The sequence below is a fragment of the Oncorhynchus nerka genome, linkage group LG11, assembly GCF_034236695.1.
Source record: "Oncorhynchus nerka isolate Pitt River linkage group LG11, Oner_Uvic_2.0, whole genome shotgun sequence".
Classification (NCBI taxonomy): Eukaryota; Metazoa; Chordata; class Actinopteri; order Salmoniformes; family Salmonidae; genus Oncorhynchus; species Oncorhynchus nerka.
The window spans coordinates 61,928,954-61,952,133 of NC_088406.1; the positions used below are offsets into that span (position 1 = coordinate 61,928,954).

The 23,180-nt window shown below is 43.7% G+C and overlaps 1 protein-coding gene across 3 annotated transcripts in view; it reads left to right on the forward strand.

The window, feature by feature from the left end:
• Positions 1 to 41: 41 nt before the first annotated feature.
• The window catches only part of LOC135574013 (uncharacterized), a 32,173-nt gene continuing 9,034 nt past the window's right edge, over positions 42 to 23,180 (forward strand). The window contains exons 1-5 of one of the 3 annotated variants that reach the window (XM_065024715.1): positions 42 to 533; positions 19,287 to 19,607; positions 19,852 to 20,154; positions 20,770 to 20,871; positions 20,990 to 21,045. In XM_065024715.1, coding sequence (XP_064880787.1) covers positions 488 to 533; positions 19,287 to 19,607; positions 19,852 to 20,154; positions 20,770 to 20,871; positions 20,990 to 21,045 — 828 coding nt within the window. In that variant the 5' untranslated portion in view covers positions 42 to 487. Of the gene's footprint in view, positions 534 to 18,228; positions 18,426 to 18,499; positions 18,815 to 19,286; positions 19,608 to 19,851; positions 20,155 to 20,769; positions 20,872 to 20,989; positions 21,046 to 23,180 lie in introns of those variants that run through there. The other 2 variants (XM_065024717.1, XM_065024716.1) reach the window with 2 other exon arrangements.

Sequence of the window (23,180 nt, forward strand, 5' to 3'; positions counted from 1 at the left end):
GGGGGGATGAAGTGTGTGTGTTTATGCAAGAAGGTATTTGTGTGTCAGGGGATCGTGAGGTAGGAGAACTGAGAGGGGGAGTTTTATGGCTGGGTGTGTGTGTTCGTGCGATGGGATGTCTGTGTGTCCTGGGGTCGTGAGATAAGAGAACTGAGAGGTGCAGTTTATAGTTGGGTATGTGTGTTCGTTCCTGTTTGGGCAGGGATACGTGCAATGTCTTGAGTCAGGCGGATTAGTTTGGCGCTGTATAATATATGAGCTATGTGTTTGAATATATATATATATGACACTGGCAAGTGAACTGAGGTCCGGCGTGTGAATGGAAACCACTACAGTAGTCAATGGACCTGAGGGTGTCCCAATGAAACATGGCTCGACAACAGTGTTGCCAACTCCTCAGTAAGGAAAGTAGCTATTGGCTGTCCTAAAAGTCGCTAAATGTTGTCATCACCTAATTTGCATAATTGGCCATGTGCATGTAATTGTGATGGACGCTGTAGGAGAGAGGAATAACGTCGTGGGAAAGACAAAAAGTGAGTAAAAAACACCCTACATATGTTTCGAACTACAAATGAGCAAGCTGCAGAGAGTAGCACACACAGCGAATAAGAAGCAGATATTTGAGGCCATACTCCTCCTTCAGCACTTTATGGACCCCATTGTTAATCCCCGTCATAACAGAGGCATTGTCAGTCCCTATCCCCAGGAGTTTCTCTTTTTTAAGACAACACTTCTCGAGGAAAGCCACAACAGCACGGGCTATAGATTTGGCATCTCCTCGCTCCAACTCAACAAGCCCCAGAAAAGTTGATACAATTGTCTGCTTCGTGTCACTAAAGTACCTTATCACAACCCCCAGGTACTTAGAAACACTTACATCCGTGGACTCATCAAGGAGGAGGCTGAAACGCTGGTCACCCACATCTGCGACCAACTTTTTCAGAAAGTATGGTGCTAGAACACCATTAATAATTTTTGTGCACTTTGTCCTGTGCATTTTGAAGTGGATAGTGTTAGAAATTAAATGTGTAGATGGGTGAGCCGGTCAAGGATCGATTCAGACTAAGTGGTAAATTTTATGACAAGTAAACAGTTTATTCAGAGTGAAAATATGTAGTACAGCGCAATTACGGCTCTTCCGTTAGTTCGTGTTGGAACAGCAGGAAAGAGACCGTTATTATTCAGTCCACCACTAATATACGGAACACACAGAAGGTTGATTCTAGGAAGATCGGATCTCCGGATTGGTTCAGCTGGTTGTAGTCGGTAGTCTTCCGCCATTGGCTCAGGTGTCTGTCCGTCATCGTAGAATCTTCTTCGGGCACAGTGTTCGGTATAAAGAGATTATGTGTGTAATGTGGGAGCTATCCTGTAGGGGACCCCACAGGCTTTACTGTGAGTTGTAGCCATGTAATTAGCAGTAAGTTAGTCACCTGCATACGAAATAGCAATTCCTTACAAAACCCTCTCTTCACGTCTCACCAGAGACGTGACACACCCTAACTGGATCCAGACACAAAGAGAAACTTCTCCCATAAGGGACTATGAAATAAGGCACGGTATTAAACAGAAATAGACATATATGTATTACCATCATGTTCTCCATTCAATCCCACTATGTACTAAGTTGGCTACCAGCCACCTAGGAACTTACAACCCTCATTTAACAGAGCAGAGAACAACAGCTCAAAATAAAAGTAAAAATGTTTGTCTACATAAGCCAACTTTTTCCCGCAGGAAAAAGTTTTGGTTCCCTCTTTTCACATCTCCAAAGAGGTGTGACTTAAACTAGGCAAGTCAGGCGGAATGATCCACTTGCATAACACATACATACATCCCCCCAAGGCCACAGCAGATATAGTATAAACCTAATAGGCACTCTCCTCCTCATCCTCGAATTCAAGTAGGTCTTTATCGAGCAGAGGAAACATCTGGGAAGGGGAGGAAGGGTCAATAGCTCTAGAGATGACCCTAGTAGTAAGGGAACGGATGCATGGAATGCAACAGCATCCACAGAGAACTAAAATGGCAGCGAACACTGAAATGGATACCAAAATGGAGGACATCAGGGTTTTATATTTACCAAACGCACTCATCCAGGAGTCCCACATCGAGGTATCTATCCCAGAATGAGATTTCATTTTACCATTAAGCGTCCGCAGACCTTCCCGTCAAACTACCATCCGAGGCTGTGTTATTAGGGATGAAAGTACAACACTGGTCACCAAACATAGAGCAAACTCCGCCCTTCTCAGAGAGTAACATATCAATGGCAATACGATTTTGGAAAGCCATCAGGCTGGTTGCAGCCAGTTGACCATGTACTACTTCAAAACCCTGCTGAGTCCAGTTGCCTAGTCTTTGGACGTTGTAATGAATATAGTTAATACGATCAACATTCTTGTTAATTGTGCACCACCAACAGATGGATGATTCAAACCCTGCAGCTACCTGATCTATTAACTTATACTCATCAGGCACTCCCCTAGGGACTCCGATAGCGTCTATGTAGGAGGGGTCTCCACTAGATGGGGTGGTGGTTCTCCTGAAACGTCCCCTATATCCGGGATTCACTCCCTGGATCCGCAGAACAAGGTCCTCGGCTCCTATAGGGTAGATAGAAACAGGCAACAAGAGAGTAACAAGTGCACAGCGTCCAGTACTGTTAGGGGGTAACTTATCAAACAGGACCGTACTACCACACCACCACCACACATCTGCTCTGGATATTGGCCTGAGGCTCCCCTTAATATTAACTGTATCCAGACACCAATCCGCAGGAATCCCTCCCACCTCAGTTCCTCCTCCCGTCATATTGACACAAGTAAAATTTGCCCTTGCAACCTGGTTGGAAAACACTGGGTTCCTAGTGGTGAATTTAGTAACCGGATAGACCTCATCCCAGGCAGTACAATTATCCCTGGGGTTATCTGTAGTCATAAGAGGGATTAGACATGCTAGAGTCACTACTGCTGGGACAATGCGGAGCAATGGACGAGCTCCCATGCACACCACACAACTCTGCCTGGTGGTATTTGCAGCTTCCTCGGTCAATAATAGCCAATTATTGGAAAAACCTGAGATTCCTGTGGCTGTTAAAATGACATCATCCGGACTTTTAAGCCTGGATATTGCCTCCACCGGGCCAAACAGTGGGGATGACGGGGACCCTTTTACGGGTGTGGCCATGTCATTCCTTACTGTAACCGAAGTCGGTTTAGAATTATTAGTCACGCAAATTCGCCACAACCAATAACTGACCCCTGAATTCCCTGGGGTCAGTATGAAATCATAACACCCTAAGGGCTGGCCCCCTGGCCTGACAGTAAGTTTCAGTCCCGTATTTGTCTTAGTTAAAGTCAGTCGCTTCCGCCATTTCACTGCCCCCTCGTCTGTTGTCCAGTCTTCCCACCCATTACCTGTCTCCCCCACCAAATTCCTCCAAGACCAATCTCCAACCTTCCCTAATGTCATATACCAGACATGTCCGGCAAACCGGAGTGCATTGGCCCCCACCTGTTCCCTCCCCTTTAGCCTAGAGTACCCTAAAGTCCCCCAAGGGATGTTAATGATATTAGTTGCGTGTGCGGGGACGCAAACGGTCGTGCTCCGTATGTTGTTGGCCTTACAATCAGTGTCAGGGGTGGTGGAATGCCTCTTATGCAAATGATTGGTCAGTTCTATATGTGCCATGGGTGTGGTCAGGTTGGATGACCCATTAGAGGGTCCTATATCTGCTTGTAATGTGGGTGTATGATGCTCTAATACACACAGGAGAATCCCCATGGAAACTCCTGTGACTACAATGAAAATAACAAACACGGGGCCTGATATCCCCAATCTCGTCCAGGGATAGCCCCTATCTCTGGACGACCTGTTAGTTGGTGTGCTGGGGAGTTGCTCCCACATCCTCACCAACTAAGGGTTCTGTGGTTGTAATCAAATTTAGGTCGCTCAAATCGACTCTGACTTCAGTCAGGGTTCTGGAAGGAGTCGGTGCTGGTGTACAATGAGTCAAGTGGTGCCAAGGTGCGCCCGATTTACCTTTGACCTGGACTGAGTGTGAAGTAACCTCCTTCACTTCGTACGGTCCAGTCCACCTGGGATCCGCCCACTTTCTTTTGTGGACTCTGATCCTTACCCAATCGCCGACCTTTACCCTCAGTTGCTCCGGATCTCCCGTCAGCTCCCCCTCATGGACTTTGTGTATCTGTTTGGAAAGAGCTGCGGACAGTTCCGTCAATTTTCTTACATAGTCAGTCATACCTATCTGGTGTACATCAAGAGGGGGCATATGACCTCCCTCTCTTGGTGGACCTGGCATTATTCTCCCTGTCATTATTTCGTGGGGTGAGAGATGGGTCCCTGCCCCAGGTGATGACCTCATGGCCATCAACGCCAGTGGCAGGGCCTCCACCCATGTCAGTTTTGTACCAGCACACACTTTGGCTATCTTACACTTAAGAGATTGGTTGCAGCGCTCCACAAGGCCTTGGGCCTGCGGCTTATACACGGAACCAAACTTGTGTATAATGCCGAACCTCTCCTCCACCTGTCTCAGGTGTTTGTTTGCGAAGTGGGACCCATTGTCGCTTCGGATATGTCTAGGGACCCCATATCTAGGTATGAGTTCTGTTTGTAGCCACTTAATGACCGTTTTCCCATCCTCCTTAGCTGTTGGAATTGCTTCTACCCATCTAGAGAATCTATCTACCATTACTAGCAAATATCTCTTCCCGTTCTTTACATTGTCTTCTCCCATATCTGTATAGTCTATACTGATGTCTTGGAAACATGCGTTTGGCACCGGGTAGGCCCCCATCGGGGTTTGGTAGGGCTTCTTTGGATTGTGGCTCCCACATATGTTGCATTCGTCACAGAATAAATCTGTCATGTCCTTCATGTGGGGGTGCCACCATATGTATGAAACCTTCTGTAAAGTTCTGAGTTTCCCTTCATGAGTGGGTCCATGGGCTTCCCTTATCAGTTCTGGACAGAGATTAGCCGGAGCCACCAGTCGGCCGTCATGGCATCTCCATATTCCATCTGGTCCCTTGGAGCCTCCCTTCTGTGTCCAAACCGAATGTTCGTAAGGGCCCGCCTCTTCCTGTAGTTCTAGTATGTGTTGGCTTGTCAATTCAGTCCTTGCCGGTTCTATCCCGAGCACCATCTGTCGGGGGCTGTATCCTCCTGCGGCCTTGGCTGCCAGGTCTGCGGCATCATTTCCTTGATTGGTTTTGCTGGTCAGTCTTTGGTGGCCTCGGCATTTCATTATGGCCACTGTCTTTGGTAAGGACACGGCATGCATCAAGCGTTCCATTTGGGCTCGGTGCTTGATGGGTAGGTTACCTGTGGTGGTAAAGTTGCGCCTAACCCATTGTGGTCCATCTATGTGCACAGCTCCGTGTGCGTATGCCGAGTCCGTGTAAATGTTTACAGTTTTTCCTTCGGCTTTCTCTAGAGCTTGAGTCAAGGCCACAATTTCCGCAAGTTGTGCCGATGCTGGCTGGGGGATAATTCCTGATTCCAACGTGACATGTGTTTTGTCATGCAGCTGCTGTACGACCGCATAGGCAGCTACGTTTCCTGTGTCTCCCTTGTAGCAACATCCATCTGTGTACAGCCATAGGTCTGGAGATGTCAGTGGTTCATTTTCCAGGTCTGGTCTCAGTTTGAGCTCTTGTGCTGCCCTCTCTTCGCAGGAGTGTGCTAGGCCATCTTCTGCAGTAAGTGCATCTGCCATGTTCTTGTCGGTGTTCACAAAGGTGATGTGTGACTGGGTGCATTTGTTCTGGATTTTGTTTTTTCTGTCTGCACTGAAGGTAAATTCTTTGCTGATGAGGTATGCTGCCACCCCGTGGTGGGTGTGTATTTGCATCTTGTGGCACATTACCAGATGGGCTGTCTTCTCAATTGCCTTTGCTACCGCCGCAACGTACCTGGAGCAGGCGGTCTGGCCAGTTTCAATGTGGTCAAGTTTTGAAGAGTGGTACATGAGTACTCTTCTCTCCCCCTCATGTTTCTGAAAAAGGACGGCGGATGCAAAACCTTCCTTTTCAGAAACATCCAGGTGAAATGTTTTACCGTAGTCTGGTGCCGTGAGAGCAGCAGCCACAGACAGGTCAGTCTTCAGGTGCCCAAACGCCGTTGAAGCTTCAGGAGTCCATGTAAGTGGGGCCTGTAGATTTCTTGGACCAGCTTCTCGAACAATTTCTCTCAGAGGTTCAGTTCTTTCAGTATAGTCTGGGATGTGAGTACGGCTGTATCCCGTCAACCCCAGGAAAGAGAGCATTCCTGAAACAGTAATGGGCCTGGGATGATGTAGAATTGAGTTTCGGTGTGATTTTGAGAGGCCGGCCCCCTCGCTTGAGATTTCCCTTCCCAGGAACAGAACGGTTCGTCTGCATGATTGGACTTTTGACATCTTGACTTTGTAGCCTTTGACTGCCAGCAAGTCTAACAGGGTTTTAGTCATTTCTAGACAGAGGTCTGAGGTGGGAGCCCCCAGCAACAGGTCGTCTACGTATTGTATGAGTATCACTCCTTCTGGGATTTTCAGTTCTGCCAGGTGAGTCTTCAGAATGTAATTGAAGATTCCCGGGGAAGAAGTGTAACCTTGGGGGAGTACGGAATAGGTAAATTGCTGATTCTCGTAGGTAAAGGCAAAAAACGGCTGGGAAGCCTCATCCAATGGGATGCTGAAAAAGGCATTGGCCAAGTCCACTACGGTGAAATACCGATGTTTGGGTGACAGGTTGCTCAGTATGATGTGTGGGTCTGGAACAGGGAGATCGATGGGTGTGGTAACTTCATTTACAGCCCGGAAATCCTGCACCATCCGGTATGTTTCTCCTCCTGCCTTCAGAACAGGAAGTATGGGGGTGTTCCAGGGTGACCAAGTCCTGTATATGCACCCAGCTCCAAGGAGGCCTTCGATAGTGGGTCTGATCCCCTCAGTCTGTTCTTGCTTCAATCGATATTGGGTTCGAAATATTGGTACCTGTGCCGGATTGGTTAGGGTAATGCACACTGGTTGGACCTGTAACTTTCCCACGTCAAATGGTGTGGTTGTCCATATTGCCTTGTCTATGGACTCCAAGACAGCAGGAGAGGAAGGGTGATCAGAATATGGTTTCCCGTGATGCCTGGGGAGAGTGAGGCGCTCAGGCTGGCACTGTTCTTCAGTGTCTACCATGGTCAGACGCCACATCTGTTCGGTGGTTGCCTTCAATAGGCCTGGTGTACTAGTCGCTTCCCAAGTGAGTTTCGAGGCCCTTTTTATCATTGGACCCAGGCTTCGGGCCTCGTGTCCATTCCCTACTGCGAGGGTCACGTGTGGAGCAGAGTCGGGTCCCAGTTGATACCAAGGTTTAGTATGGTGTGGGAGTATGACTAGGGCTGCCACCCCCTCAGGGCCGCACACAATGGTAAGGCAGCGTATGTTTGGGGTAAGATGCATCATGTTTTCATCCCAGTCTTGTGTGTAAGGCGTGTCTTCGTCGTCAGTGACGTTGAGAGTGCAGTGCAACTCTGCCAGTGGTGTCTTATAGGGATGAAAGGTGTATATTAGCTTCCTCCATTGGTTGAATTGAAATTGGATGGCAGGAGTTCCAGGTCCAGATGGTAGGCACTTAAGCCAGTATACCTCCTGTGTGGTGGATAGAGCAGGTGCGGGCAGAATTGGGAGCATCAGGATTCGGGCCCTTGGCGGTGGATCGAGCGCGACCTCCACACCTGACTCAGTTAGGTAGATTGCGCATCCTAACTTACAGAGTAGGTCTCGACCTAGTAGGTTGATTGGGCAATTTGGACAATATAGGAATTGGTGTTTCAAACTGGAAGGGCCCCACTGGAACAATAGGGGAGTAGTTTTGTATTGATCTTCAGGATTTCCTGAAACCCCCACCACCTTTACTTTGTCTGAAGAGAGGGTTTGATTAGAATTGATGGCGGAATATGTACATCCAGTGTCCACAAGGAACCTGTGGGTGACCCCTTGTACTACACATGTAATAGTGGGTTCCGTGTGGACAGAGAATTGTTGGCCACTGGTGGTGGTGGGCAGCCTCATTCCCATGGGGGGTATCCCTCGGACATCCCCTGGAAGGTGGGACCGGTAGGGGGTGCTGGGTTGTGGGCTGGTGGATATCCCTGGGCAGGGGCTGGGTACCTTGGGGCCCCTCTTCCCTGTTGTCCACCTATCCTCCCCCTGTAGGCCAAGTATGACTGGCGCTGCTGTGAGAGGGGAGCGGGGCAGCCTCTGGCGTAATGGCCTTCGTGGTTACAGTTGTAGCAGTGAAAGGGTCTTGCTTGTGGCGGTCCCCCCCTTGTTTGTGGTGCCCCCCCCCCATGCTTGTGCTGGGGGGTTGGAGAAACTCGGCTGGGCATAACCTCCATATCCGTAGCTGGCTCCTGGATTTGGAGGGGCGGCGTATACGACCGGTGCCTGTGCGGGGGTCGGTGGTGCTGGAGCGGCCACCAACATCTGGTTCATGGTCTGAGTCAAACTTTTGGCTATATCAGTGGGTTCCTCCGCCACCATTTGCTTTTTTGACTTTGCGGTCTTTTGGGCCTCATTCAATTGTAATTTGAGCAACTGGAGTTGCAGCGACTGAACTTGTGAATCCGCCGTGCCCTTGTCTTTGTTGTATTGAGAGATGTGATGGTGGACATGGGAGTTGAATTGGGCAGTGGGCAAGGCCATCAGCCCCACTGTGGCCCTAAGCTTAGTTTTCACTTCTGTGGGTGTCCCATTCACCACCATCTCCTTCCACATGCTGAGAGTGGTTCCGCTTTGGTCATGGGGTTCAATGTGGACTGACCTCCAGGTGGTCTTGGCCCTATCTAGGTATCGAGCTGCCTGCTCCCGTCTTCCATGGCAAAAGAGGTAAGGGTTGCATAATTTTTCTCGGTGGGATATGCCCTTCTGAGCTCATTCCACAGTGATACTCTGTATTTCTCAGGTTCTGTTGCTGACCCCAATTTTCCCAGTCCTGCTGTGTTTATTAGGGCATTCATGGTTGTGTAGTCGGTTGACCTAGCCAATAAGGCCTTCATGTCCCCCAAGGCAAGCCTGACCCCGGAAGTTAGGGACTGAAGCTGAAGCAGCCAGGCTGAGGCACCCCCATGTAAGCTCGGGAGCTGTTCCATCAAGGCCGTTAAATCTTGCATCTTCCAGGCAACGTATTCCTCTCGGTGCGTTGTGTCGTCCATCCTGAGTGGCATTTGATGCGACCCATGTCGTCTTTGATCTTCTTCTTCTTCTCCTCTCCTTTTTCTGGCTATGAGGCGCCTCGACCGTCTTACTGCCGTTTCAACGGGGGTTGATTTTCCCTTAAAAACTCCTTGTATCAGGACCATTTCACCCGTTTCTCCTGCGACTCCCTCCATGAGTTTCAGTTGGCTTTCTGCCTCCCATACACCTGCAGCCGTGAGGGGAACGTCTTCCTCTGTCTCCTCTTGTGATTCCATATCATCTCCTTCCTGTTCTTCCGGTTCGCTAAAAGTCATTAAATTTTCTTCTTGTCGGCGGCCACTTGTGAAATACTCCTTACTAATATCGCTCCTTTGTTCCCCTCTATGTTCTCTGTACACTCTGGATGTGCAAGAGGTGGGGGTTCCCCTCCCCTCTGACTTCAAGCTGCTCCCGTTACCCCCTGCTCCATTTTTGAATGGATTCCTCGTGTGGCCACTGGGGTGGAGCTGTTCTCGCATAGATCTAGGGGTATGCATGTCAGATAGCCCTGGTGTACACCTTTGTGCACCCACTGGTGTGGAGTCATCCTGTGGGCCAGGATTTAATTCTTCACACTCCAGGTGGCCCCCTGTTATCAACGTATCCCCTCTAAGTACTCCTTCTTTTACAAGGAACACAGGGGCCTGTGTTGACGCAGGCCCGGCCCTTTTTCCGTTCTCAGTATAAGGTGGAGGCAGATTTGATAGGACCGGGTAAAGGGGTCGGGTCGTTGAGGGCACTTGTGTTGGCGGGGCAGAGGGAAATGGATTTGGCGCCATCTCCTGGTGGTGGTCCGTCTGCTCATCTTCCCCTTGTGAGGGCGTGGCCACCCCCATCATTTCCGTTTTTTTATTCAGTTGTGCTCTTAGTGCCTCTTCGATGACCCAAGTTCCTATCTTCAGTTCCACTTCTGCCCTTTCTCTCTGTTTAGTCCCTTTATTCTTAAATACGTGATTTTTGTTCTTTTCTGTCTCTTTCTCTCTAGCTTCCTGCAACGTCTCTTTTAACCCACATTCCATTGTTTTCAGCTGAACTGCGGATGGCGGTCCTCCTCCTAAATGACCTTCCTGTGTCCATTTTAGCTTTAAACCCTCCCAAACTTTCTTCATGTGCTTCCATTGTCCCTTTCCCCCTGATCTATATTCTATTTTTTGTTCTAAAAACTCATTAAACCTCAGTTTTGGAGTATTGGGGGTCGCCATTGTGAATTTGCTTTAGTCGTAATTAAATTTAATTCAATCGGAATTTAATCGTAGTTTTAATCGGAATCCTCTCCTTCTATCTGAATATAGTTAGCATATATTCGCCAGACGTTGATTAATACCCACGATGTACTGAAGAGACACTGCTGCACGTGCTCTGTCTTATCTCTGAGCTTCTCCTTTGTATGTTTTAGTTCGAGAAAAACGCATGAGTCGGTATGGGATTTGTGGAGCGCACAACCAAGGGATCTATTCGACTAATTAGTCTCAACATTCAAATATTATGTTCAGATATTATTTCAATTATACATCAGTCATTTCATTCCTGATTATACATCCAACACAGAAGTCATTGGTACATACAATATAGAAGTTTCGGATTTATCCAATAATCCTTATTATATAATTCTATCTCTCTCTCTATGTAACCACCAACAATCTTAATGGAAACAATTACAACCACCTTGCATTTTCATATAAACAGTTACAAATAGACAAAACAAGACAAAACACACAATTACAGGTTATATCTCTGACCTCTTATTAATCGACCCCTATCAGACCGAACTAAGCGGATTTACTGGATAGAATTCAACTCTAGAATTCAACTCTATCCCCTACTGACCCCTATCGAATTAACAATATCAGAATTAATACACGTTATCTCTCTGACCCCTGAAAGCCGATCCTTATCAGTGAATTTCTATCGGACTGGGCCGTGCCGGGTCGCAGGAGAAAATTACCATTTCCCCCCTCGGTGCCAGATTTAATGAATAGTAATTAACTATCCCCTTACCGATCTCTATTCCTGATTTATATCACACTAACCCCTATCAGAATTCATACACATGTCCAACCCCTATCGGAACTGAATTTATATATGTCCGACCCCTATTGGAACTAAGTGATCTCTCATCAATTGAAAGCTACCAGACTGTGCTGACCGGGTCACGGGACAAAATTACAATTTCTCCCCTCAGTTCCAGGTTTAATGAATAGTAATTAACTATCCCCTACTGATATCTCATCAATGATTTATATCACACCAGCCGTCGCTGGCTTGTTTCTACATATCTTCACTACACTGTTCTTTTCGACTCGTCAGCAAATGTCAAAATTTAGGCAGACTATACGACAATATGCAAAGTTTGATTTAACAGGTTTTGCTTACCTTATTTATGGTGCACCTTTAGATCAGTTTCCCGAGTTGAGCAGAATTGTTGTCCACCCAGCGAAAATCATCACTCGTCCTCCTTGAATCGTCCTTTCCACGCGCTCACCCCCTCTCTCACACCCAATCTGCTCACTTCGACTGGACCGTTAGTTAACCATCCTCTGCGTACCAAGTTCTGTTAGAAATTAAATGTGTAGATGGGTGAGCCGGTCAAGGATCGATTCAGACTAAGTGGTAAATTTTATGACAAGTAAACAGTTTATTCAGAGTGAAAATATGTAGTACAGCGCAATTACGGCTCTTCCGTTAGTTCGTGTTGGAACAGCAGGAAAGAGACCGTTATTATTCAGTCCACCACTAATATACGGAACACACAGAAGGTTGATTCTAGGAAGATCGGATCTCCGGATTGGTTCAGCTGGTTGTAGTCGGTAGACTTCCGCCATTGGCTCAGGTGTCTGTCCGTCATCGTAGAATCTTCTTCGGGCACAGTGTTCGGTATAAAGAGATTATGTGTGTAATGTGGGAGCTATCCTGTAGGGGACCCCACAGGCTTTACTGTGAGTTGTAGCCATGTAATTAGCAGTAAGTTAGTCACCTGCATACGAAATAGCAATTCCTTACAATAGCAGCAGTAGTGGAGTCTAAGAAAGCAGCTCTACATGCTTCTCCAGTGTTCAGCGATAGCTAATGCCATGGTGGCCTTAGCCTTTTATGCAGAGTCAAATTTTTTAACCATAAATGGCAGCTTGTTTTGGGTGGAACTGTTAAGGCTTTTTGCCTTTTGAGTATGTTTTTGAGTTGTTATGTGTTTTTTTACATCACTAAGTTTGGCGTAGAAATCAGCCGTACAATACAGGCAGTATGCCCATGTATCATCTCCAATAAACGGCTTCAACCAGCTTTTGAATTCAGGGTTTGATTCACACTCCGTTCTGTATTTCTGAGTGTACAGTTTAGACTGAGACATGATAAGCTAGCCAGCTTAATGTTTAGCTTATGTCACAGAGAGGCACACACACAGTGACAAGGTGAGTAGGTGACTGAAGCTGTGTGAGTCAAATGCAGTGATTTATTTTTGTGCAGTGATTTATTTTAGACAAAGAACATTTTACATTTACATCCCGCCCTGAATGTTAGCCTGGGCGGGATCAGCAATTAATTTGCAGTCTGGACAAGGAGGGGTGAACATCTCTTGCTCTGACTGCAGCTGGGAGGGACTGCTGCGCAAGGACTGGGCCACCTGTGAGTGCTTTGCGACGGGGGTCGAGAAGAGTAAGAACGATACGTGCTTTCACGTCAGAGTCTCAAAAGTCTCCAATAACACCAGAAAAGGTCTCTAGATTTGTAGCTAGTCTATTCCTTTTTGAAAATGTGTCGCTAGAGGGGTCTGACAACTCGCTAAATATAGCGACAAAGTCACTAAGTTGGCAACACTGCTCAACGGTTCCTTTTGTGAAAACCTCAAAAAACAAAACAGTCCTCCTCAATTAAAATGGGACCACTGGAAATCTCTTTTACCACAACCCGTGAAAACTCACAACCGTCTCTCAGTATAACTGTTACATGCGGTCCAGACTGGACAAGTTGCGTGCGCGAGCGTCGCAAAATAAATTTAGAAATGCATGTTATTCAATTATTGCACCCACACTGCTCGCGCGCGCCAACGAGCGTCTGCGATGCCAAGGGTTAAAATAGAACTTCTTTCTATTTCTGACCCAGATCGCCCTAAAGTCCTACCTCACCCATCTCCTCGTTGGTTTTATAGAAGCAGGTACCATCTCCTCATTGGTTATACCCACGTGGGTGATTGAAAGACTGTTTTGCCGGTTGTCGTGGTAATACTATGAAAGTTTAGATGCCGATCACCATATAAGTTCAAAGATGAAAAGGAGGAGAGATGACTAGAAACAATTCGGTTGGCCGTTTTATGTGTGGATTAATTGTCGGAGTAGAGGTCCTTGTGCATTTCTGGTAAAATAACAACTCAATGTTTATATCCCAGGACAAATTAGCTAGCAACAGCAAGCTAGTTAAAGAGGACAAATTAGCTAGCAAGTGCAAGCGAACTAGCTAAATTGCCAAACATGTTTAATGATTTTCGACCTGTCCCCAAATTGATGTCATTGGTTCCGAGTTTGTTTTGATATTTTAACCTGCGTGTTGTGATCGCGTTTGGTGTAGGGGGACAATATAAATATATGCACGATGGCGCACGCATGTAGCTGGTTTGGGTTCCGTGTTACAGTAGCCGTCACAGACAGAAAGAGTAACGTTAGCCTGTTGATGACAGTTGATCCTCACAGGCTGACTACACCGCTCGCGTCACAAAATAGATTTAGAAATCTATATCATTCAATTATTGCTGGCGCGCGACAACGAGCGTCTGCCTTGCCAAAGGCTAAAATATAAGTCAGTTCTATTTCTGACGCAGATCGCGCTGCAAGTCCTGCCTCTTCTATCTCATTGGTTTATAAAAGCAGGTACTCATGTGCCATCTCCTCATTGGTTAAACCCATGTGGGTGACTGAAAGACGAACGAGGTCAGGGGCGGTAATGCACCTAATGTATGAAAGTTGCCAATCGCAATATAAAGTCAAGAGAAGAAGAAGCCTGGAAGGTGACTAGAAACTATTTGATGGACCGTTTTATGTGTGGATTAATTGTCGGAGTAGAGGACCTTGTGCATTTCAGTTAAAATAACAACTCAATGTTTATATTCCAGGACAAATTAGCTAGCAACAGCAAGCTAGCTAAATAAGACAAATTAGCTAGCAAGTGCAAGCTAACTCGTTAAATTGCCGTAAATGTTTAATGCTTTTCGACCTGTCCCCAAATGAATATAATTGGTTCAGTGTTTGTGTTGATGTTTTAACCTGTGTGTACAGAGTGTGCGTACGGCTCAGTAAATTTCTGGGGCAAAGCTTCATGACATCAAGGACCTATATACTAAGCGGTGTCAGAGGAATGGCCCCCCAGTGTTTTTACACGTCTGCTATTCACTGTTTATTATCTAAGTCACTTTACAAATTAACTAACCTGTACCCCCGCACATTGACTCGGTACTGGTACCCCATGTATATAGCCTCGTTATTGTTATGTAATTTTCTTGTGTTACTTATGGATTTTATTTTAGGACTTTAGTTTACTGAGGAAATATTTTCTTAACTCTATTTCTTGACCTGCATTGTTGGTTAAGGGCTTGTAAATAAGCAATTCACAGTAAGGTCCACGACTGTTGTATTCGGCACGTGACAAATAAAATTTTATTTGGCTTGGTTTTTGCTCTGGCATGCACTGTCAACTGTGGTACCTTATATAGACAGCTGTGTGCCTTTCCAAATCATGTCAAATCAATTGAATTTACCACAGGTGGACTCCAATCAAGTTGTAGAAACAGCTCTAGGATGATCAATCCAAACAGGATCCACCTGAGCTCTATTTGAGTCTCATCGCAAAGGGGATGACTCATTATGTAAATAAGGTATTTCAGTTTTTTTTATATGTAATGAATTTACTAAAATGTATAAACCCGATTTTCGCTTTGTCATTATAGGGTATTGTATGTAGATTGAGGGAAAATTCAAATGTAATCGATTTTACAATAAGGCTGTAAGGTAATAGCATGTAAAAAAAAAAGGGAAGGAGTCTCAATACATCCAAATGCTCTGTGTTAACTCTGTCTGACCGGGAGCGTAGTGGTTATGGTGGTTGATCCTCAAATGACTTTTTGAGAGTTCAAATCCCATGGGAGCAATTAATAGAGCAACATTTTCCTTGTTGCCTTTATGGGCCTGAAAGAGCCAACTTGAGGTGTGTAGGGGGACAGGGGCTAGTTCCCATCAAATAGCATGAATGAAGTCACACCCAGTATAGAACGTCCTGTTAATAGAGTTGTGATAAGATATTATGTCGTGGAGTAACAATACAACCCTTTTCTGCAAAAGCCTACTTTTACCTGGGGGCAAGCTTTGTAGACCATTCAAAGGTGTTCCGATACCTGGTCCCCCTAAAGAAACCCACATGTTATGATAGCTTAGAAACAGTAGTAGGCAAATGAAGGGAAAAAGGTACAATAACAGGATGATGGTATAACATTTCTGGCGTCTATTTGTTGGTAATTGGAAACACGTAAGTTTGGAATTGCGTCCCCCATTCCTAAACACATCCATCCTATAATGTAGGTTTTGAAGGTTCGTAATCTATGCTTGTAGTCATCAGAAGAAGATTGAGGAACGGTTGATGGATCCAAGAAGTACAAGCCCCCACATCATTCTCCAACCTCTGAAATCTTGTCTTTGGTGTGTGCATTTTTAAGTATCCCTTAACATTTTGACTCTGTCTGACCAGTAGAGTCGTGGTTATGGTGGTTGATCTACAAAGGAAGGTTTGAGAGTTGAAATCCCAGAGGAGCAATTAATATAGCAACATTTTTATTGTTGCCTTTGTGGGCCTGAAAGAGCAAACTTGAGGTGTGTAGGGGGACAGGGGCTAGTTCCCATCAAATAGGACGAAAGAAGTGACACCTTGTATAGAATGTCCTTATAATAGAGTTGTGATAACATACAACCCTTTTCTGCAAAAACCTACTTTTACCTGGGGGCATGCTTTGTAGACCATTCAAAGGTGTTCCTAATATTGGTCCCCCTAAAGAAACCCACATGTTAAGATAGCTTAGAAATAGTTGTAGCAGTGGTTAAGGTGGTGAATTCCCAACGTTGTGAGTTCAAATCCTTGCAAGAGCATGCCAACTTGCTTTTGTTGCCTTGACCGAACAATGTTGAGGTGGGGTTCTGGAAGGACATTAGACAGCAAGGGAAATTGGATTAGAAAATGTTAGGTTATAGCAACTGGTGTTGAGTAGGCGTGCTGAGCTACAATCAAACCTACCCCTGTCCATATAATCTTGTTCCAGAGACAACTGATTCAGTATGATCTAGGCAATGCTGATCGTAGAACAGTACTCCTCTGTACACATTTATGAAATGTCTCAGGCTAAGAATGCTGAACTTGAATCAGTCTCCCCCCTGTCAAAGTAATGTTATTCATTCTACTCAGAAATACTAAACAGATCCAAGTTTAGCACTCCTACTTCAAGCCACTAAGTGAATGTTGGGTCTTGGGTGCTAAATATCTTGAAAAGTGGTTGAAAAAGTACCCAATTGTCATACAAAAGATATACTAATAGAAAATTACTCAAGTGAAAGTCACCCAGTAAAATACTAAGTAAACGCCATTGCTAAAATAGACTTAAGTATCAGTGGTAAAAGTATAAATGATTTGACCTTCCTTATATTAAGCAAACTAGACAGCACGATTCTCTTGTTTTTTTTATTGAATAAATAGCCATGGGAACACTCCAACACTCAGACATAATTTACAAACGAAGCATGTGTGTAGTGAGTCCGCTAGACCAGAGGCAGTAGGGATGACCAGGGATGTTCTCTTATTAAGTGTGTGAATTGGACCATTTTCCTGTCCGGCTAAGCATTTGAAATGCAACAAGTACTTTTGGGTGTCAGGGAAACTGTATGGAGTAAAAAATACATTATTTTCTTTAGAAATGAAGTCAAATTAAAAGTTGTAAAGAAATAGAAAGAGTAAAAGTACAGATACAAAAAAACTGACTTAAGTAGTACTTTCAAGTGTTTTTACATCATGGAAACTGTATGGAGTAAAAAGTACATTTTCTTTAGGAATGTAGTGGAGTCCCAAGGCCAGTAGTTGAGAAGCATTTCCCTCTAGCAATGTAAAAATGTCCTTGAATGTACATGACCCATCTGAATGTATATATATAAATATACATGTAGTATATTGTATTTAAAGTAGTGGAGTACTTTAAATACATTTTTGTTAAGTAATTTACACCACCGGACTTGAAAGGAACACCTTAATTACCTTGACTCACCGGTTCCCCGCACATTGACTGTTGCACATGTATATAAGCCTCGCTATTGTTATTTTACTGCTGCTCTTTTAATTATTTGTTACTTTAATTTCTTATTTTTAATTAACACGTATTTTTCTTAACTAAATTGTTGGTTAAGGTCTTGTAAGTCAGCATTTCACTGTAAGGTCTACACATCTGACAAATACAAAATGATTTGTTACACATGAAAACATGTTGTTTTCTGGTGTGACATTATTGAAACTGTGCTGACACCTAGTGACATTAAGAGGGACTACACCACACACGCACACACACACACACACACACAAACACACACACACTGTAACCTTAAAACAAATGGGATGCTTTACATACATTGTTATTTTTTATTAGACACTAATATATATATCCAATAAACAGACATTCAAAAGTCGGAATGTAATGTCGGAATGTAAAGCACAAACGACTGGAAAGTTCCTCAAAAGCAGCTGTAGTGACTCAAGTATCTTGAGGTTGCCTGAAATAGGTCAAAGCATTTATTTTTAAATGTTCTTTTATTTAATCTTTATTTAACTAGTCAAGTTGAACTCAACAACATCGACACAGACACAAGTTATCTGCTATATTTGGGAAACAGGATTAAAACAGAGAACTTGGCAAATTACAATGTACGTCTCTGTAGTACGAGTGGGCTGGTTTATACAGTATCATAGGTAACAATTGATTTACAAGCCACCTAGCTAATAAAATACTGGGGCTGGCGGCCATTCGTTACATTTCAACCATAGCGCTAGCCTAATTGAGGCGCAACAGAGTTCACCGGCGAATGCGAATGCGGAACACCAGAAATAATAACTAAACCAAGGAATGAGAAATGGTGGAGCCTACCAGAATGAAGAGAGACATTTTCCCGAAATAAACGTGGTGAGTGAAAAACGTAATTACGTAGCTCATCCCTTACAAGGTATCTCATTTTACCGCTATTCGACTTTATATGCGTTTTTGTTATCAAAATTGATATTTACGAAGTTTTTGGAACGCATTCCTGTTGGAACGTTCCACAAATTATACCCACCCCGTTCCACAAAATATACCCGCCCACAAACAGACAGACAATGTATTACATTTACATTTACATTTAAGTCATTTAGCAGACGCTCTTATCCAGAGCGACTTACAAATTGGTGCTTTCACCTTATGACATCCAGTGGAACAGCCACTTTACAATCTTTGAATTAACCTTAATCTGAGTACCCTATTGAAATGGAAAATGATCAACTCTGTTCTCTGGATATTACTCTTGCTCGAAAGTGGTAAGTCTGTCTTGCCAAACTGTGAGTTAATGACAAAAGTAGGCTACTATCATGTTACATAACTCTTGTGTAAATTATGTGAATAGGCTATTATTATGAAAGTGCAGAAAGAAATGCTGTCATAATTTTGCTTTTTGGTCATGTATTTATTGTAAAAGAGAAAATGTGTTCTCAAGGACTTACTAGCTAAATAAAGGTAACATTAGTCTTATTTAGTGTTCATGAGTTAGAAAACTGAACTAGGCTACACCTAGGAGCCATAACTACGACTCAATGGAACATAAATAATGCAAAGACAATACAAACAAAAAAAGTAAGTAGGTCACTGCGTACTGTAAAAGTATAAATAAATTAATCCTAGTCTAACATGTGCTTGGCTTGGACCCAGGATCGCCTACAGGATTTAGTCCTGTTAATGCCTTGTATTGATGTAGCTACTGCCCTTAGCCAATGTTTTCTTTCTTCCTTTCAGATCTGATTGATGCAGTAAATGTGTCGGGAAAAGAGGGAATGAAAGTAACTTTACCGACTGGATTTACTGAACTATCTAGCGGCACTGTTATAGCATGGTGTTTTCCATTGATTCGTTCAGATTCATTTGATAAACTAGCACTGCTGAATGCTGGCGTGATTACAACTGACTACAGTAGGAAGTTCAAAGACAGACTGAAGCTGGATACTCAGACTGGATCTCTCACCATCAGAAACCTCACCATCAGCGACTCTGGACTTTATAAAATACTTATCATCAATACACAGAGTTCATCTAAGATTACAAATCTAACTGTCTATGGTGCGTGTCTGGCTTCTTGTTTTACTTCCCTTTTTTCCATTCTCCCATTTAGTCTGTTACCCAGAGTTGTTTCAATGAAGATTTAAAAAAAATAAAACTTTTGTATTTAGAGTTTGAAAAAGAAATAGCCCACTTCTTCATATATGTTTAGGTCTCATTTATGACATCTTAGTTTTACTGTAAACACATTAGTTTAAATCTCTGTTTGTCATTGAGTCACTGCTAAATCATTCTGCTATCCCAGCCTCAGTGTCTGCTCCTCACATCAGTCACTCAGTGGACAGTCCATTTGAAAAAGTGAGCTGTTCCTTGGTGTGCACTGTGAAGAACGGGAGAGAGGTGATCTTGTCCTGGTACAGAGGAGGGGAGATTCTCAACCAGACCAGCAGCCCTGATCTTCTAGCCAATCTCTCTCTCCCTCTGGAGTTAAACAAAATAAACGTTGACACCTACAGCTGTGAGGCTTCCAACCCTGCTGACTCAAAACCAACTCCGCTCAACATTGAAACGCTCTGCCCTCAATTGTCCTCACGCTCCACCATCAAAGGTATGTCAACACTGCATATAGTATTGTTTTTCCATTTTGTGGGTCAGTAATGGGACCCCGTAATGACAGACCACTAAATAGCAAGCTCTGTTGATAATGAGCTCACCAGAGATTTCATTGGGCAGAGCCAACCCCCAGACAGATTGTCTGCTCTTCGTTTCCTCTAATTCTAGGGGGAGATAAATACCAGCTGAAGCTCACTAACAACTTATTTTGTAGGATAGTAAGTTTAAAACTAACAAATTGTATTTTTAACATTAAAACCTGTGGGCAGTTTTTACAAAATCCCTCAACATGCGTATTATCATATTTTTTTACTTCTGTATTACAGCCAGCTGATTTCTGTATTTATTTTCCTATTATCCTTGAGCCAACCTTATAATACCTTCAGCAATGTCATTCATTAGTATTGACTAAAGCACATGGCATGGGTTTGAACAGCTGCATTTAATTTAGACAGGAATAATATAGGCTTCAGGTGAATACAGGGCAAGGCCACATACAACATACAGTTGATAAAAAATATGGTAGATGAGAAGAAGTTAATGAAAATGATATGACAGGCAATGCCAAATGAGTGACTAAACAGTCCCCCCCCCATTTTACTCCTGACAGGGTCTGGTCGCAATCCTGTCCCAATCCTCCTGGTCACATTGCTATCAGTTGGGATAATAAGTGGTGGTACTTACTGGGCAGTTAAAATAAGAAAATGTGGAGGTAAGTACAATCTGTGTTACAGTTGACATCATACAGACCACCCTGAAGGCAACAAACACAGAACATACACTGTAGGTAATCATGTAACATTATGCCTTTTCCCTTTATTTCAATGCAGCCTGCAAGCAAAGAGAAGAAGCCCAACATTATGCTGATGTGAAATTTCAGAGATCGGTAAGGTCTATGTGTATGGATGTGTGTATGTACTGTATATACTGCCCTCCCAAGCAAAAAGGCAGTAACTGCTCATAGAGTGGAACTGAGAAAGTCTTCAAAGTTTTTTTTAAATTGTCCAGCCAAATTAATTCTAGGGTATTCATTGAAGATGTACTGATCTGTTGCCTTACTATGAGTAAAAAAAAAATATTCATGTTGACCCTGACCTCTGACATGACCTTTGACCCTTAAACGGCAGTTACTGACTTTTTCCTTGGCATGATATGTTATAAATGGCAGGGTAATACCAAAGCAAAGAGCAGTATCTGCCATTTTCATTTGTTAGTTTACTATACTTCTCATTTATGCTATTAACCCATGTAATCCCACATTTCTCCCACACATGAAAATATCCAAATCATGTGTCATTAGTAAACTTTTGAAATAATCGATCATAATTTGTTTAAATATTCATGGGAAAGTAGGTGAAAAAGTGTGTTTTATAGTTGGTCACAAGGATAATGTGATGTGTATATACTGAATTAACATATTTCACATATGCAGTCATGAAAATTCTTTATAACCCAGCCCAGTTATTAACACATGTAAAACTCTGTCACTGCCAGTCCCCAGCATTGCTACTAGAATGCCCCATCACATTCTAGTGTGACTATTTTACATATTAAAAACCCTTATGCAACACCGATACGAATACTGAGGGCAAAGACAAAAAAACAACAACCATCAACGTATTTCAACATTGTTACTTTATTGTAACATACATTGTAACATTGTTACTTTATTGTAACATACATTGTAACATTTGTTACTTTAGTGCAACATGTATTGAAACATTCATATTGTAACATTTGAACTTGCAATATTCATTGTAACATTGTCATTGTGACATTTTAGTGCAACATTCACATACAGGTAACATTTAGGATAGAGGTAGCCTGTGGAATATGCATTCAAGTAGAGGCTTAAACAGAACAAAATAATATATATATCATAGAGGTAGGCTTCAGAACCAAGTGCACAATTAGTTTGTGCATCACAATTTTGAACTACAATCAGTCAGACCTACTGTCATACTTCAATTGACCTTTTTTTCCAAAAACATTTCAGTCATTTTGATTGTCTTTTTCGTCGACTTTTCTTTTCTTCCTAGAGTCCGTTGTACTGTTTCTCCTCACCCTTCATTGACTTTTCTATTATTGGCTTTTTCGTTCACTCTTATCTCCTTTTCTACTCTCCATGGTATATCTTGAAGCACCCATTGCGCAGTGACACTTTGCATTTCTCACATGCATAGGTAGTGCATTTGTCACAATGACAACATCTATGGAACCAGTGCATTGCGATGATCGGCCAGTGAGAAGCTTTGTCATATCTTGCCTGATCTTCAACAGTAGCAGCAGTAGAGATCTCCTTCCGTGGCTCAGTGGTTTCGTGCCAAACCTTTGCATAAGCGACTGTACCACTATCCGTGAGAAGGTCGATGGTCCCTCACATAACGTCTCTGTAAAAGAAATGGCTGTTTACGAGTGCACTGTTGAAACCATGCAAAGATTTTATTTTTTATTTTGCCTTTATTTAACCAAAGATGAGCCACCACCACTTCTTAGACCTGATGGAGATATGGTATCTTGAAACCTGTAGGTCGTGAAGTTCAACACCACCAATGTGCTCATTGTATCGGTTGATGCATTTTGGTTGTGGGACTTTGTCAAAGGCATGTCGCTCCTTTTTCCATCTCTTGACAGAGTTCTCACTGTATTTCTCCTCCATGTGTGTTGCCACTGTGACAATGTTATTGTCTTTCTAACGGACCAGCAACTTGTCTCCTTGGGTCAGAACCTCAGAGGTTCCCAGAGTAACTTCATGAAGTCCTTCTGTGGCTTGAATGGGACATCAAACAGACGATTTTGCCTCATCGTTCCAGAGAGCCTATATCCTCTTTTTGTCATTTCATCGAGGAGTGCAAGCGAAGTGAAGATGTTGTCATGAAGAAACTTGCAACCTTGAGGCACCTGAGATTGCTCTGCAAGACCGAGAACGACACTGGGTCCCTGACCCAACCCAGTCTCAGGGAGGAGAGTGTGGGATCCACCATATGGCTCCATGTGATATATGTAACCACTGGATGAGGC